General features: G+C 38.4%; 1 protein-coding gene across 4 annotated transcripts in view; it reads right to left on the reverse strand.

Annotated features, from left to right (window-relative positions):
* The window catches only part of arhgef25a (Rho guanine nucleotide exchange factor (GEF) 25a), an 82,874-nt gene that overhangs the window by 58,237 nt on the left and 5,295 nt on the right, over positions 1 to 19,342 (reverse strand). The window contains exon 1 of one of the 4 annotated variants that reach the window (XM_082144890.1): positions 3,614 to 5,882. The exons of the other annotated variants lie outside the window; for them this stretch is intronic. Within the exon in view, the coding sequence (XP_082001016.1) occupies positions 3,614 to 3,707 (94 nt within the window). The 5' untranslated portion in view covers positions 3,708 to 5,882. Of the gene's footprint in view, positions 1 to 3,613; positions 5,883 to 19,342 lie in introns of those variants that run through there. 4 annotated transcript variants of the gene reach the window in all.

Raw genomic sequence — 19,342 nt, forward strand, 5'->3', positions numbered from 1 at the left:
TGTCCATAAAGATATGGTGGAATCCAGCTTGTCCCATAGATGGTCTGCTTGCGTCCTTTAACCTCGCGCACAAGCAGATACATTTCCTCTCTGGAGAAGCGTTCAGTCTTTCTGCTCGCAAATTCCGCCATGTAAATAGCAATCCGCCATGGCGCGAGCGCAGCTGGCTTTTAAAGGGAATGGGTGATGAGAGATTCTGATTGGTTTATTGTGTTACGCCCAAAACACACCCATTAATCATTAAGAGAATAGGGACAACCCTTTTAGACCATAAATATTTAAAAATTGTAATAATATTTCACAATATTACTGTATTTTTTTATCAAATAAATGCAGCCTTGGTGAACATGAGAGATTTATTTAAAAAATAAATCTTACTGACACCAAACATTTTAAACAGTAGTGCACCACTTACAATATATATATATACAAAAATTATTTAGAAGATGCTATAACCTATATTTTTAAGTGAAATAAAAGAAACAAAAGACATGGCTCTGACGAAATAAATATCATGGTATTACAATTTGGTAATCATTCAGTACCATGGTATATATCAAAATCCTGTGGTAGGCTACTACCATATGATACCATGAGTGTACTGTAGTATCACTTTTTAAGGAGGAGTGGCAAAGTCAAATTACTACAGGTTGTGGAAGTTGGTTCCTGGAAGTGAAAGTACTGGACTTTTCCATCCATTACACCTTCACAGACAGGAAAAACCTTTGGAAAACAACTGATATGTGAAGATGATTATCTCTGCACAATCTAGATTGTTTTTCCTATAAACATCAAAACAAAAAGGGTGTATCCAAGTGTTTGCATTGCACTCTGGGTATGAGACATGCCTGTGTGTTTCAGACTAAGAGAGACATCTGTAGGGTCACGAAAGGGATGTGCGTGACACTGTGAACCAAGCCTATAGCTCTTGCGATCACGTCTGCCCCTTTAACCATGCAGAAAAACAGCACGTCGACAGCCCTCCTGCTCCGTGAGCATTCAGGTTGTATACTTTATTCCCAGGGCTGAATAAACATTTAGCCCTCATCCGAGCGTGATTAAACACTCTTACATAAACCAGGCATTTATACTCCCTTCTATTATAGAGAATAGAGCTTAGGTGTCAGAAAGAGGCATATTATCTTGAAAGTGAAAGAGAGGGAGATGGTGGGAGGAAGTCACATATGGGTTTAAGCGTGTCCATCTGCCTACAGCTTTCTCCTAATGTGATTTATATTTAAGAAGGAGAGCCTAATGCTAATGCCCAACATTAAAATTCTATTTGCTGACTTAGAGCAGCACTTGAAATCGACTACACGTAACCACAGGGTACCGTCACTTCGAGACGGTCATCATTGCTAGTGAAAGGAAGTGCATTGGCATTTTCCACTTAAGAGGTGTTTTATTTACTCTTCATGGATGCTTAAAGGTACACTCAGTCATTTTTGTTTGGCCGATACAGCAGTTTACTCATATCATGCAAAAGTTATCATTTTCTACATGGTAGAAATGCACTATTCACAGTCAGCCATGATTCAGTTATTCTCTGAGCAATATTAGTGGGGCTTCGGAGATCAAATTAATAATTTTTATCTGGTCATGAGATCTAAACATGATGGCCCACATGATGCCACACACTCTATGTAAAACTTATTAGGCTCGCACAGTTTGGCACGACTCCAGAATAGTGTTGTCAACAGTAGCATTTTTGCATTGTAGCCACAGACGTTTGTAGAGAGTGTGAACGCAATGGTCAATCAGAGGCATTTAAGTTAGTCAGAATCCACTCAATAGTTTGTTCAGCGTGAGCTTTGCATGCTCGCGGATCGTTTTATTGTAACCAAAGTATAAACATAATGCAAATAATAGATCCACTGAGTAGTATAGACATTTTTTAATTATTACGGGAGCTTTCAGTCAGTAAACTTGATATTAGCTTGATTGATTGATTATAAAGGGAACACTCTTTGCTCGGTTTCTATATTCAACTTCACTCGCTTTCTGTGTGTTTCTGTGTTTTTAAGCTGCTACACACTGCAAACCGTGGACACACACACACCTGGAGCAGTGGGCAACCATTTGCTGTGGTGCCCAGGGAGCAATTGGGGGTTAGGTGCATTGCTCAAGGGCACCTCAGTTGGTTATTTAGGGTGGAAAAAAGTGCTGTTCATTCACTACTACCTACATTTTCCTCCCAATACTGAGAATCGAATCCACAACCTTCGGGTTTCAAGTCTGACTCTCTAACCATTAGGCCAAGACTGCCCCCAAATGGCCCCCAAACATTAACAGTGAAACATACATTTTACTGGTATTAGTAACGATTACTGAAATTTTGGTATTGTAACAACACTATTTCAGAATGATGTCATAGTTTAACTTAGATGATCCTAAGTGAAGGTAGAAAGCACATACTCTGGCTCAGAGGAAGAATATCCATTACATAAGCACTGGAGATTAAACTAGAGGCATCTGAACTATGCCGAGCCCCGCAGAGTCGAAACAATGATAAAAGAGTACATGAAGAAAGCTTTAAAGCAGTATATTTAACATCAATTATAAAATTTTAGACTCAAAACAGATGGAATATAGCATGAAGCAATTGCGTATATGTAATTGCAAGACATTTTGCTTTGGAGCTCCCATTTAAAATGCAGCCTTAAAGGAATAGTTCACCCAAAATTATAATTCTGTCATCATTTAGCCTACTCATTTATTTCATTCCAAACCTGTATTAACTACTTTCTTCTGTGTAACACAAGAGAAGAGATTTTGAAGAATGTTCCAAAAACTTTTTTTGTCCATACAATGAAATTCAATGGGATCCAAAACAACATTAAACCCCACCGACTTTCATTGTATAAACAAAAAAGAAAGGTTTTGAATGACATGAAGGTAAGTAAATGTTGACAGAATTGTAATTTTATTGAAAAACTACCACAATAGAAACCTCAATGACTGGCTGAAAATCCTGAGAGACGAACCAAAAAAGATAGGAAAGAGAGACTGGGGCTGTACTTAGTCAAAGTCTCAGAGTTAAATAGGGGAAGGAATGTTTCTGTGCAGCCCCCAGAGTTTCATCCACCCACGTGCTCCTCCAAAAAAAAACCTGAACACATGGCACTCTGATCTACATGCAAACACGCTGCATCTAATGCATGAACATAAACATGCACACACGCCTTTCTTGCCGCTCGATAATTGTGTGAATGCCTTTGAGAGGGGGAGTGAGATGAAAAGTGTGAGGGGAAGCCGTAACCAGGAGAAGTGACAGACATCTGTTGCTCCAGCTGAGCGCGAGCAGAAGAAAAAGAGGCACAGACAAATCCCCCCCGACACGCATGCAATGCAATACATTCACACATTTAGAGAGTAGAGATAAGAAAAAGGTGGGTGAGCATCTGCCAATGCCGGAAAGCGAGACCCGCTGGAAGAGGATCGTAGACCAAATAAGAAAATCAGAACACCAGCGTGGAAGAAAACCTCCAGTAATTACACGAAAATTAGCATTCAACAAAGCACACATGACCAAGAAGTTGCAAACTCAAAGAGTAGTAGTAGTTTTCTTATCCTTCATCTCTTTGTAATCTGTGACAAAGTTAAAGTCACTGACCTCTGACCCGGGCATAACAGCAGCCGCATTTTGCCAGGACTTTCCGAAACAAGTGGTGGCAGGCGCAGCCCCGATGGTGGTGGCCCCCCTTCATGGTCTACCCCAGTCACTGACCACAAGATTAGCAGGCATGGGCATGGCACATCACACACGTTCACGCCGGGGATATCCCTGTAGTGGTAATTCCAAAGAGGTGTGGAGGAATACCTCAAAACAAATCCCAAGAGGAACAAAAGTCCAGCTAGTCTGCTAGGGAATCATTTACTGTCCGGACATCCAGTCTCAGGCTGTCACTGCACAAGCGAGAAGACGAGTCAACAGCAGGCAAAAGCACAGCTCAGTCTCCCTGTTTTTCCTCCCTCCTGCTCTCACTGTCTGCTCAAATGACAGACTGTTAGACTGCCAGAGAGAGAGAGAGAGAGAGAGAGAGAGAGAGGGGAGGGGGGGTGAGGGGGTGGAGTTAGCAGCTTGACTTGCTGGCTATTCCAGGATTCAGCTCCCACTCCCCCTTTTATCCCCTTCATCATGCGTTTACTCTTCTCATAATTTTCTCTCTGCTCTCCAGTCTTTTCAACCATCTGTCTTGGACTTTTTTAGCACATAACCATTTTAGAAGATCTCAGATGGCTGGTCCAAATTCAAGTCCCTCATGAGTCAGATCCAAGATAAACAAGTTGGAAAATACAAATCTGCTTGTGAGCTTAATTGCATGTGGTGATTATTTCAGAAGTACCAGGCTAAAAGGGTATCTCAGACCTGCTGGGACGCGGTACGGGTGTGTTGTGTTTACTGTACACAGGGTTTACAGAATACGAGGGACGAAGGTAGCTGTCTTTTGATTAGTTAAAGTTACAGGCCTGGGAAGACACACAGAGTTTGCTGTGTTGAATTCAGAATATCACATTTCAATGGGTAATGTTTACACATTTTGATCAGTGATCACATGTGTCTGTGTTCATACTTCACAGTGACTGGAGGCAAGATGGCGAGGGTGTGTTTGTGTGCTTGTCACCTCTGATTGGATGTTCTGTTGCAGCGCTGGTGATTTACAATGACATTTCAACACAACCAAAATGGGAATGTTATTGAGGTAAAGCTGACATAAGGGCTTTTCCCTCCAGATATAGCAGTAAAGGCCAGTTTAAACCCCAGGTTAAGCAATGTCTCAATTTTCTTTGTTACATTTTATATTATTCATTTCACTAATAGTACCGATAATAAATAGCTATGATAATTAGGCTTTTTAGAATATTACGAATTGCTTAGTGATACACAACTAATCGTAAACTGCCTCAGTGCCTCAAACTTTCACATGCTGTTAGATTTTAGCGTCTAAAAAAATTGTCAATCTAAATTGATGAATGACATATATGTTAAGTGAAGACACACAATTTTTTTGCTGTGTGTTTTAGAAGACTTCAGAAAACCTGAGAGAATGTGCAAGGTGACATTTCCACAGATGGACAAGCAGTTATTAAAGGAAAATTCTCTCATAACTTACTCACCCTCAAGCCATCTTAGGTGTATATTACTTTTTTCTTTCAGCCGACACAATCGGAGTTATATTAAATAATAGCCGGGCTCTTCCCAGCTTTGTAATTGCATTGAATAGTGCCCAAATTTTTTAAGCTCCAAAAAGCACATCCGTCCATATATATAAGTAATCTATACGACTCAAGTGGGCAAATACATCCTTTTGAAGTGAAGTGATGGGTATTTGTAAGAAAAACATCCATATTTAAAACTTTATAAACTATAATCACTGGCTTCCGGCGACGACCGTACATGCGATCATGAGAGAGCTGAGTTCTTGAGGAAGGGTGACCTCTGACCCGACGTATGACGTATTCTCTTATATCAAAAACCTCCGTCATTTTTCTTTAAAACTTCCCATTTTAGACTTCTAATTCATGACCGACTTTTTTTGTTCTGTTCTATCCTCTGTGCTTCCGCGTCAATTCTCACCTAAGCTTATGCTACGCCTACGTCATACGTCCTGTCATACATCGCGTCAGAGGTCACCCTTCCGCCATAACTGATTGTGTTCGGCTAAAAGAAGAAAGTCATATAAACCAAGGATGGCTTGAGGGTGAGTAAATTATTTATGCTGTACTACTTGTCTAATCAATAGCTATGTTTCCATTCAAGTTGCAAATTTATGTTAAAATAAAAAATAAATAAAAAATAACCACAACAAATCAGAATATTGAAAGTGCAACTGCCGAAAAAAACAACAACAACAAAAAACAACAATGCTAGTAAATCTGCAAAAATGGATAAAACCTGGTTACCATTGATCATATGTTCATGTATAAAATAAAAACTTTAAAGGAACACTCCACCGTTTTTTGAAATAGGGCTTATTCACCTTCTTTCCCACATTTAGATAGGTGGGCAAATGCATTTTTGTCTCAGTGCATGCATTGTTTTAGTTTGACAGGGTCGGCGTGAGCTTAGCTTAGCATAATGAATGGAATCCTTTGTTGCCAGCTAGCATGTCCTGAATAAAAGTGATATAAAAATAAAATAAAAACCCTACCTAATTACTTCTTGTGGCCTGCGTATTCACAACAAGCACAAATAGCGATGCAGTTTAACACTAGGCGATTTCCTAGGCAGATATTGACTTATATATTAAGGACTATATTAGGGGGAAGCACAGGCGAAGCACTGCTACTTGGGCATGATATCTCTGCGCCCAAGTAGCAGTGCTTCACCTGTGCTTCCCCCTAATATAGTCCCAAGTCAAAATCTGCATAGGAAATCGCCTAGTGTTAATCTGCATCGCTATTTGTGCTTGTTGTGAATACGCAGGCCACAAGAAGTAATTAGGTGGGGTTTTTTTATATCACTTTTACTCAGGACATGCTAGCTGGCAACAAAGGAGTCCATTCATTATGCTAAGCTAAGCTAGCGCCAACCCTGTCAAACTAAAACAATGCATGCACTGAGACAAAAATGCATTTGCCCACCTATCTAAATGTAGGAAAGAAGGTGAATAAGCCCTATTTCAAAAAACGGTGGAGTGTTCCTTTAACACATGGTTTACATATGTGCTATGTAAAATCTCTAAACCTGACTACCCAGGATTAATTACTAAAACAAGATGAAAGTTAGAATGATAAAAATATTAAATATGGAATACGATAACCCAGGGTTAAGAATGACCCTGGGGCAAAGGGATAGTCTGTTAAGCAGAAGAAAGAAAGTTGCAAGAAATGTGTAAGTGATGACAATTTGTATTTTTCGGTAAACTATCCCTTTAACAGTTTCAAGTGTGAAAAACCCTATAAAGAGACAAGGCTCGTAAGAAAAGTGTGTGTCGGAATGTGACACTAATGGTAAAGAAGAGCAGGAAATGGAGTGCAGGCCTCTTCTCAAGTACATGAGCAGCTGGGGATTTTGCTGAGTTTGTGTGTGTTGATGGAATTAGTCTCTCTCTAGAGCCCAATTACCCGGTGTCTATTGCGGAAAAGCAGAGAGGCTCCATATAAGTTCGATACAGCCAATGAGAGTGGAGAATTCACTGAAGTAGCGAACAAACCATTACCCAATCCAGCCCTGTTTAAAAGATAAAAAACATCAGGACTGAGACTGCCACATGCTGAATATATGCAATGCATGAAAGTAAAACAACCTACCTTGTATATAAATTAATGATGAATTGAATCTGTCTTAACGGGTACCTCTAAATGTCAAAAGATAATATTGTATCAAAATTGTACAAATCTAGAGAGTAAATGCATTTTCACGCAATTTAACAGTTCAGTTTCAGTCAGATTAGAGCAATAATGTATCTTTTTAAGACACTGAAATTGTACCAGTTTTAGATAATGTAATGGCTTCGTTCAGCATTACATACGTATGCTAATCAGACTACAATTGGCCTCAGCATTGTGCGCTTGCTCTGCAAGAGAGATGGCATGACATTTTTAATCCTTCAAATATTTATTTACACATTGTGTCATACTTGCCCAGAGAGAGGGATAATGTAGCTTGACTATTAAAAAACCTGCTTTGGCTCTATCATAACCATGCATGTAAACATACTGCTAATGAGCCTATCACTGTCCCTCTTGTCACCTCAAATCGGCAGCTCTCATTGAAAACAAATGACTACTTTGTTACTGCAAATTGCTGTCATCCCCTTAACACCTCCACCAGGTTGCAGTATTGTAAACAGCAACCCATCATGCTGCTGTGTCTGCCTGTGGCATGAATGGCAGAGGATTTTACTCACAAGAACAAAGGAGAACTGCATTTTCTCTCTTCTAATCTATAATCCAACTATACACAGACAAACAGAACAAACAGTATCTTGATTTGGTTAAAAGGAAGACAAATTCAATTGAAACTGAAAAAGCTATTTTAAAGCACACCGTCAGATTCAAAGACTAACGCTGCACGTCAAACAAGCAGCGCTGTCCTTATTTTGTCCCTTCTCATTTCAAGTGTACACTGCTTACTACGGTGAAAGAAAGGGAGTTGCATGGCTATGACAACAATTAGCTCTTATGGTGATGTTTGCATATGATCACAAGTCAAGTTTTCTCTCTTCCTCTCTCTAATCTCACCATCCTCTTTCACTAACCAGGTTTTTTTTTGTCTCTTTGCGAAACTTGATTAAATGAACCATGCCAGGAGTGCAAATTTTGATAAGTTGTTATGAGCGCTTGTTGTGTTTGCTTTTCCAGTTAAGGTACAGTGTGTTGTTTCTTTAAAGACAAGCAAGCAAATAATTTCAGAGGCACACCTCCCTCAAAACCAACAGTACAGTATCTGCCTAAACTGGTTGAGGGAAGAATGTATGAACATGAACGTCCATGTAATCTTATGATAAATAACAAGCCTCACGTGTGTGCTGTACAGCGTGCATTAACATTTCTGATCAGTAGAGGGAGTGTATACAAAGTGCCTGAGCATTGGGCAAGTACTTATCCCTCTCATGAATCTCTTCACTGATTTGCTGACACTCAAACTTCTGGGAAATACTAAGGTAATGTGCCTAGTATTTTATTGTAAAAGGTACATGTATTGTCCCATTAAATACTATATAATTTCTGACTAAATATAGAACAATGTAATTTCCAGTTAACCAATAGACAAGTTTTTACTGTAGTAGCTTTATATTCTTTTTCTGTTAAAATTACAACGATGTTCAGAAACAGAATGGCAGTTTTCTATGATGAACTAGTCAGCCTGCTATACAATTTTCAGAAATAAATAATATCTTGCATTTAAATATTGCAATCCATCTGCATAGACACATTTTAGAATTCCATGACAACAGGGAAAAATAACTAAAGAGTGATATGAGGTGAATAGTGCATTTAAACCCATACCTCTCATCTTTATCTCTTACCATTACTCTTCCTCTCCCTCTGTTCTTCCCTCACCCTTTCCTGTTTATTTACTCATTCTCCACACTTCATTGCCTCCATTTATGATTCTAGCCAGGCACGTACATATTCAACACACGTAAACTCATCTACACTCACCCTCATACATACTGTATGCACTAGAGCTGTGCGATTATTCGTTAAAAGATCGCGATAGTAAGGCTGCACAACTCGGATTGCACATCTCAAATTGAAGGATCTTTAGGAGGTAGCCTTTGTTTCTTTTGAAGGATGCATCAAGTGAATCCTTTGTGTCCTTCAAATCACCCACAATCCTTTGCACACATTACAATTCACAAAAAAGAACTGAAGAAAACGAGTGAACGCTGAGCTTGTCTGAATTCATTTTGAAATATAAGAAATGTAAGAAATGTAAATTAATCATCAAACACTAAACTGCAAATAATGCAAGTCACTGGGAGACTACAGACGGTTGTCATTCACTGTATTGCATTAATAGAAAGCTAGTTAATATAAAGATTTTTAATACAATGTTTTTTTTTCCAAAATTAAGTTTTAATAGTATTTTCATGCCGTGACCATGGGGGCAGGAACATGTGTGACGTAGCCATGCGCACTTAGACTTGTCTCATTCTAGCATTTAATGCTGAAGAGGTGTAACGGTGGCTGTTTCAGAGGAACGAGAGTGGGATCCAGATGCAGCAAACATTTATTCAAACAAACATAATAACAGTAAATCCAGGCAAAACTGATAAATGCAGACACGGGCAAGGAAAGCAAACAAAACTGACAACAAGCGCACACATAACATCCATAGAAGAACAACACCAGACAAAGAACATGAGAAACACTTGGGTATATAAACACTCAAGGGGAGATTGGCGAACAAGACACACCTGGGAACAACCATGAACTAATCAACAAGAAAAACTACAAAGGACTACAAAACATGGCACAGAACAGGAAATAACATAAGTCCACACAAGACAAGGGGAACACAAGACAGGAATCATGACAGGAAGACACTAGCCTACAACCCCAACCAGTAGGACTGGACTAGGATTCTAGGAAGGATGCAGCCTCATAGGACACAGCCTTCCACTTGAGAAGTAGTGATGGCAAAATCGAGGCCTCGTGAACCAATGAAACAGTTGAACCAAATGTGCCATATTGTTTCGAGGCTTCGAATCAATCCGACACCCGTCTCAACGGTGACACCTAGTGGTCACTTGCAGGTGTTGATCTGAAACAACCTTGACGAGCCATTAAAAAAATGTGTTGTTTTTTTATTATTATAATGTTCTAATATGTGAAGCTTGTAACCTATAGGCTCCTCACTGTGCATAATGTTATTTTGGTCATGAAAAATGAATATTAATAAAAAAATATCAAGCCACAATGTCTCACTTTTTTAGAGATTTTTATTCAAAAATATTAATTTATCTGCTGTGGAAGGACTTAGCCTACTTCTTTTTTTACAGATAATTTCTCCAGCCTTTGAAAAAATCCTCTCACAAGGGACACTTGTTGCTTGTCAAATGGCGCATCATGGATGATGTATTGTTGCAGTAGGCTAGCTGCCGATCACAATACACACATCTCACTTTATTTGGGGTTTCTAAATGGAAATGCTCCCACACCACTGATGTACGGCATCTCTTCTGGGGAGCCTCCATTTTATCTATCTATCCAAATCTATCTATCTATATATGAATCGATCTATGTATCTAGATATGTATCTATAATCTATGTTATCTATATATGTATCGATCTATAATATATGTATTTATATATGTATCTATTATCTATCTATATATGTATCGATCTATAATATATGTATTTATATATGTATCTGTAATCTATCTATATATGTATCTATCTATTAATCTAGCTGTCTATATATATTTATATCTATGTATCTATTAATGTGTCACTATATGTATACTCTGTCTGTCTCTAGCCTATCAGTCAATGTGTTGTGTAAATTTAAATGTAAGTCTAAATTGCCTATAACTAATCAAATCGCACTATGTCACTATATCACCAAAAATCCGCTATCTCAAAATCAAACTCCTCTCACAAAAACCCACGAGGTCAAAATGCGTTTATTTCACTTTTATACAGATGTGCGATTGTGCGGTCTGTTCCCGACCGTTCCAATCAAACGCTGATTCGGCGGACCACACCTGATGAAACACTTAGTGAAACACTTCGAGGCTTCGTTTGGTCATAGTCACGTGACATGGGTGTTTCGAATCACGCTTCGGATCAGTGTTTCGACACATCTGCGCTTCGGGATCTCGCAAAGCTTCGGAACGACTGTTTCGCTTCAGCCATCCTTATTGAGAAGCACCTTATATGAGGGAGTCATTGAATCATTCGTTCAAGAGATTTGTTCAAAAACGCTGATTCATCCAGTAATGAAACAAGTGAAGTCTTTATGAATGAGTCAACAAGTGAAGTCTTTATGAATGAGTCATTAGGCCCTATTTTAACGATCTGAAACGCAAGTATCAAACGCGAAACGCAAGTAACTTTGTGGGCGGATCTCGGGCGCTGTTGTTATTATACCGACGGGATAAATGACTCTTGCGCCCAACGCAAATCTAAAATGGGTTGGTCTGAAGTAGCTACATTACTCATAGGTGTGGTTTGGGCATAACGTGAAATAAACCAATCAGAGCATCATCTCACATTCCCTTTAAGAGCAGGCACGCTTGTTCCCTGGCGGATTGCTATTATAAAGGCTGATTTGCCAGGCGCACACCAGGAGCGATTCACAGCTGAGGAGACCACCGTAAAAGACAGAGAAGTGGCATTGTATGGGGATGGGAGAAACCCACCCAAATTAGCTTCGGTTAAACAGGCGTATAATAATTTTGGTAAATGTGTAAGCTAGATTTATGCCTATTTTTTTCACATCTTCATGGACACCACAATGATTTCCCTCATGTGGAATATTTTTCCTTGTAATTATGTATGGTTTGCAAAAATGGCGACTGCTGCGTCTGTGTGTAGATGAGAGAAGCAGAGTGTATGCGCGTTGTGCACACGCTACATTATAGCCAGGCATGCGCCCTTAAAATAGCATCTGAACGCACCACTGAAAACGCGCCACTGACTTTAGACTAGGCTTTTCCTGGTCTGTGGCGGAATTGTTTTCTGGAACTGCAAAATAGCACCTGGGAACGTTTGCACCGGAACATGCCTCCTCTTTTCGCTGAACCGCCCCCGGAAGCGCAAGTTCATTCCCTAATTTACCGATGTGCGTCTGTGGGGGGAAAAGTCCACTGTGTGTCAGGTGCAAAATAGGAATGATACATGCGTCGGTGTACAAAGTCAATTGCGCAGGGTGCAAGATAGGGCCCACTGAATCATTCATTCAAATCGATAAAAAGAAATTATTTTCAAATTAATTAAATAACATGTTATTTTGTTTAGTTGTCTATTCAGAATTTTGGGAGAATCATGATCTCTATTTTAAACAAAATAAAAATCACGATTCTCAATTTATCCAGAATCGTGTATGCACACATGAAGATATATAGCCTAGCATGCAAAACTGCAAATATAATTTTCAAACTCGTTTTCCCATCATTCATTAATATATCATATAAAAAATATTTTAAAGAAGATTTGATCAATGTCAACTCATGTTTGCGCACAAAAGTACATAGACATAAAAACTAGATGGACAAATAGCTTATTGTAATGTTGGCTCTGTTTTCCCACTCACCTCTGACTTGTTTTGCACATACTGATGATGATGATGATGGATTCTGGCATTGCTCACTGCATGCTAATTACACAAACAACAATTCAAGCTTTAACTAACAGCTTTGACAGTGACAGGAACAATGAAAATACTAGTATTAGTGGATTCAAGGTCAGCCAGCTTAAATATGTCCCAAGTTCATTTACTTGATGTGTGTAGATGAAAATTAGGTAAACTTCACTACCCCTCTCCGCTTCTCCAACCCATTCTAAATCATACTATGCAATGCCTTGACCATACTATGCTTTTATTGGATTGTTTAGACCTCTCCAATTCTCATTCTTCCTCTTTCTCTTTCTAAAAGCAGGAGCTCCAATTAAGGCCTGCATGAATAGGCAGCAGTTTGTGAGAACAGAGAGACAGTTGGCAGAAAGCCGGCTGGCTGCAGTGAGTTGGTGTTGTATGCTCTGCACTTTGTTTGCTGGTCTGTCTCCTAAACCAGGCCAAGAGATTGACCAGGACTCTCACAAAAATATATACAAAAATGTGCACACACACTCACATATTCAGACACAAGGGATGTGCACCATTTCGAACTGAATCGAGAAATTCTGTTCTTTTGAACTTTCTATCAAAGAATCCTGAAAAATCGCAATTTCCACAAAAATAATAAGCAGCAGATAATTCAGCTTTGTTATCACAGAAATAAATGAGCGATCAATCAATCATAATGACACCGTGTTCGTTCATTGGCCAGAGGAGAACTGCCCCAGTAATACTAATGAAATGCAGTTTCAGGTGCATGTTTGTTGAGAAATTTACAACGGCTTCGAACACGGCTCAACCAATCAGAATCAAAGACTGGAACTATCCGTTTTATAAATATACATTTAAATACATTAAATACATGTAATTCATAGACATCCATAGATACTGCAGGCATGGCATGAAATCACATCTGTATGAAAAAGCTGATGGGAAACTTATCAAGCTATTCCTCCCACAATCCCTCTCGCCAGAACTCCCCATTCCTTGCATACTGTATTTAAACAGACGTACCTCAGCATCCTCAGATCTTATAAATCCACTCGCTAAGATGTCCTAAAGAGGATTTTCAGGATTTTTAAAGATTAGTGTTGAGATATTTAAACACACAGGTTTATCTAAGGTAAACACAATCCTTCTAACCATATACATGCAATAAAGTTCATTCAACCACAAATTAAGGCAGAGATTATGTAAAGCGTATCTGTTTTAAATTATACTATATACAGAGACCAAACTTCTGCTTCCATTTCCATATAAAGTCAACATGCATTTCCTCTGTCCTTAATCTCATCCTGAGATTTTTGTTCATAAAACATCACAGCGTGGAAATGCCATCTGTGGACCAGTTTTGTTCCCTGATACATAAAGAAGCAGATCATTACATCTGATCTCCGCAGATGCAGACTGCTGTCTCTGTCTGCATAAATTGTGTTCTCTGAACACTGTAGCCAAAAAGACAATGACCCAACATTGTCAGGCTACCCCTTTCTCATCTTCAGATCAACGACTACCTCACCAGAGCGCTGTTCATCATGAGGACTTGGCTAATGCATTTGGAGGAAAGTGTAGCAACCTCTGCTCTGATTAATGACCAACAAGTCAACAGTTAGCACCGAAGAGCATAAACAAAACAGACCAACATCCATCACATGACCCATCCAATTCCCAAACTATAGCCTAAACCACAGATCTTATAACAACGGGACGCATCTCACCCAACAGTCACCATATATCAACATCCAGTGGATAAACACAACACAGAGAAATATACAAACAGCCCTACAGCTTTACGACATGGCTGACACAGGCTCAAACTGTTCTTGGAGCTGATTGAGAGGATGATGTCTGATGGTTGTTGGGTGTGAAGGTTTGGCTTCCGGCCTAGAGCTCCAGTGCAGAGGCCAGCAGTTTATCAAAGTGTCACCCGCTCTGGAGCATTAACTCGAGAGGATGTCCGTGCTCCTTAACAACTCTGGTTTATTTTCATATGCTTTGACCTCATTTAGACTTACATCTATTCTTTCTACAGTGCCATCTTTTTTGTTTCTCTTTTATTTTTGTGGTCATGATGTGCGCAGGTTAGACCCACATATTTTCACCATTGCACTGAATTGATAATCCAAATGTATTCCTGAATCTGAACAGATGTATAGCAAACAACATTATAACTCAAATGTAAATGTAGGAAGTAAAATTGAAATTCAAATAAATTCATGTAAAAAAAATTGAACTAGAAAAGCTAAGTTTGTCAAGACAAACACTGACTGTTGGTTTGACGAAGCTTGGATTAAAGGTTTAAGAAAACATTTAAAATTCGTAGGGAAATAATTTTCATAGAGAAGAACGATAAAAAAAATAGATCAGAACATCAGTCAAGAGAGAAGAAGAGTTTTCTTTCAAAAACATTTAAAAATCTTACCAACCATAAGCTTTTGAATGGTAGTGTGTGTATGTGTGTATATATATATATATATATATATATATATATATATATATATATATATATATATATATGCACTACCATTCAAAAGCTTGTGGTTGGTTTAGATTTTTTTTTTTATCTCTTATGCTCACCATGGCTGCATTTACTTGATCAAAAAGACAGTAAAAAACAGTACTATTGTGAAACATTACTACAAATAAAAAAAAAATTAAATACATTAAAAACTGATCAATTTCAAGCGACTTGCTGAATAAAAGTATTAATTTCATTCAGAAAAGAACAAACTGACACCAAGCTTTTGAAAAGTAGCGTATATAAAACAATAGATAGACAGAATGACGAAAGAATTATGGACAGAACGAAAGAATGATAGATATATAAACAATATATGACAGAACGTTATAATACAGAATGATAGAATGAGAGATAAAACAAAAAAATAATAATAACATTCAAATTAATAGACAAATACAGCTTTTTTGGACCTGTGTGGAAGAACATAATTTCCCAGAAAGCACTACCCCTGATGAATTGCATTTCAGTACATTTCTAATCCGGTCATTTCCATTGAACTCTTTGTAGGGTGTGGCCAATTCTTTACAAATTTTACGTCATGAATTAAAAGGAAGCCAATTCTTCAATTCTAGAAGTTAGGTTGGATAACACAACACATAGTAGTAATAACTGTCAACGTTTATGTTCTAATAAAGTCTTGACATGCATTAAAACATATGCAATAAAACATATAGACGTGAAAACACACGCACACACTGGGAAACCCTGAGGCAACCAGCACCACTTTTCCCTAGTGTGGCATGTGCAGCTCCAAATCTGTGGTAACAGAGGACCTTTTAAGGTCGGGACTCGCTTAGCCTATGCGTCTCTCGGGAATTCTGACTCCACATTCCCTCAGCTGTGTGTTTTGTTTTTTATTCTAAGGATATGTGGATATATGTGGAAAGGAAGTCTTTATAATGTGCCAACTTATGAATGGATGAACATTTCTTGCAGAACAAACCATATATAGAGTTTTTTGAGATACACTGCCACATAATGTTGTATGTCAAATGTCAGCACCCCAGAAAAATCTTTGTTTCCATAGCAGGCATCTTCTACTGTAGTGAAGATTGCGTGATTATTCTGACTGTAGGGGAACAGTACATTATAGAGCAACACATGACAGCTTTTCTGTAACTGAATAATGAATGAAGAATTATGAATAAAATAATTATGACCACAAACTACTGCACTAGACTGAGCCTTGCATGCATGAACCACTACATATTTATGTTCAAAATGAATAATACAAAGATTCTAAACAATAAATATTTCCCAGCGCCCTGAAATATAAAAAAAAAATGAAATCTTTTACCACATAAAACATTTATAGCAAATATATCTCAGTCAGCACAAGGATCTAATTATGTCACTCACACTATCTGCAGTCATATTCCTAGGAAACTATGTATCAGCCATTCACCTTTGAAACGGCAGCACTTGCTGCTTCCTGTTGTTTCTAAGCATTCAACCAGACGAAAGATAGGATATGAAGGGCATACGTGTTGTTTAGAACGTTTGTAGTCACCCTCAGCCAACCCTGTTACGAAAGAGCTACATGACGTGCTTCAGGGTTTGTCTGACTAAAATAATTACTCCTTGGGTGGACAGTGAAGCTTGGGGATTTGGGCAAGACATGACGGCTTCTATCCAAGGAAATGTCCTGAATGGACTGTCGGACATGAGCTTTGAGTAAGGAAGAGAAGAAAAAAAATGGCGTAAAAAAGGGTGAATGTGTGCAAGCTACACATCTGCATGTGATTTAGTGAATGTTGGCACTGTCTCGTGATTCCACTGAAGCCACTAAACGGCATCTTGTTTCTAATCTTTAACAGATGGGTGATCTCTTGTGCCTCTATAGCTCCTCTAGTAACGCAGCGGCCTCTTTAGATATAGACAAAGCAAAATTCCACTCTGAGCCCTTCAGATCTTATTGATGGGGAACTAAAAAAAGTATTAACTTGAAAAGACATGCATCTTGCAAAATGGCTAAAGCTTATTTGGTTAAAAAGGCAGCTACTGAAGCAAAAGTTAAAAACTGTGTTATCATTGTTGACTCACCTTCATTGTGTTGTTCCAAATCTATATTTTTTCACAAAAGGAGAACATTTGAATAATTTTCACGATGCAATTTTCCAAGGAATTTCAATAAATAGGTATTAAAGATTTCTAGCTTTAGATTGGATGCAACAGCAATATCTTGAAAGTGTTTCTCATATGTTACAACCTGAAACCATTCAAAACGTTTTGTGTGAGAAACGGCTCAAATTTGAAGTTGTCATTGACTGAAAATGTTGAATCTCTCACTGGTCCATTCATGAGAGAAGCAGGGATGTCTAATTTGTGAACAAATCATTCTTTTGTCAAAATCATTCAGTGGTGACCAGCTCACTGGAGAGCAAGACTGTCAGTGAATAGTGTGTATTTCTCACAAAAAGCTAAAGTACAGCTTCAGGAATCATGGACTGCTTTTGGTGCTTATGACATTGAGTTTATGGTGCTTTTGCATTATTTATTGAAGCTTGAACGCTTTAGTCCTCATTTATTGAAATTGCAAGTGCTACAATATTTTCAGAGCTTATCTTGTGCTCCATAAAAGAGAGTCGTACAGGTTTGGAATAATTTTACTAACGTAAATGAAACTTATTTTATTCCAAATAATTTTGAAGTGAACTATCCTTTGGTGGAGTAATCATTTGAATCATCGCTTGGGCATGAAAAACCCAAATTCACAGCATGAAAGTAAACAAAATAAGTAAACTTACTTGCAAAGCAAAAGCTTTGACACTGCAATTCATCTAAGCAGACTCATTTGCGACAAACACCCTAGGCTCCTTGCTTTCCTATACACCACGTCCTGAACAGTTAGGGTTTGGCTACATGACACATACCTCCCATCCCATTACAAAGCTCTTTCTGTTCTGAAGGACTCAATTTAATCCATTTAACTCTAAATAATCATAACTGCAACGTGTATTGCTTTTTTCCAGACATTGGGCAAAGAGTGGGTCTCCCATCTGGAAACTGTTCAGGGCAGCTTTTCATCCAGTTTTCGTCATGGAAGAGTAGCAGAGATCGTTTCCTCAATTCAGCTTGATTAAGTAAGTTTGATTATCAGTTCAGGCAGTACAGTTACAGGGTGTGGTTCATTAACCACCTGTTCAGACCTGAGACAAAGCCGATCTGATAAGAGCTCTGTTACCTCCACTAATCTGCATTCAACAGAGTCACTAACAACCAAAACACAGAATTAGCCATATTTACCCTTCAGGCTTTCATTGTTGGACTACGGTTAAAGTAATAACATATACAAAAGTGGCATTTTTTCTCTTTTGAAATTGCATCCAGCCATCAACAAAAATTGAATTAAACACTGGAGAAGTTGTGATGACAGACTAGAAGAACAGGCGTGAATAAGAACAAGAGAAATTAATAATGAGTAACTTACATTTTAGAAATAATATTGTCAGCGATTGTGTCTTTTTTTGCTGCGTCAACAACAATAATAATTCCAAACAAAGCCCAAAACAGGATCAACTGTTGTGTGGATCAATAATGAACATTTTACTGGTCTCAGACTAGAGGAGCGAGGAAACATCAATTGGAGAAGCATCCAATGAGTGTTTTCAAACAGGCTGCTTATATATGCCCCGTCTTCCATTGGTCAGACAAACTGATAGTCCAACCCCAAACTCATGCCATTGGTTCAGCTACTGTTATTAATGTCCTGCTGAATGGAACGGTCAAACAAACAGAGCAATGTTTTGATAGCACCACAGTGTTTACACTTTTCAGGGAAATCAAACTATGGCTTTAAATCTTAGGTGAAGTTATTTTCAGCCCATGATGAAACCATTATAATTCCATGTAAGCACCCAAAGCATGCTGATAGTGTTGTTAACTGTATTTGTAAATATTTGGCAAACACTAAACACTGTAGGCCAGAATGTTTGTTTGTATTGTGGGTTGAGTCCAGCAGAAAGACGCCTTAATTCATTTGGTTTTAGACCATAATAAGGATTTCACTCCGTCATTAAGTATATTGCGCACATCAAAACAACTCCCGATATCACATGTGGCAGGAGAGAGGCGTAGTTAAAACAGAA

The sequence above is a fragment of the Leuciscus leuciscus genome, assembly GCF_965113295.1.
Source record: "Leuciscus leuciscus genome assembly, chromosome: 18".
Taxonomy (NCBI): Eukaryota; Metazoa; Chordata; class Actinopteri; order Cypriniformes; family Leuciscidae; genus Leuciscus; species Leuciscus leuciscus.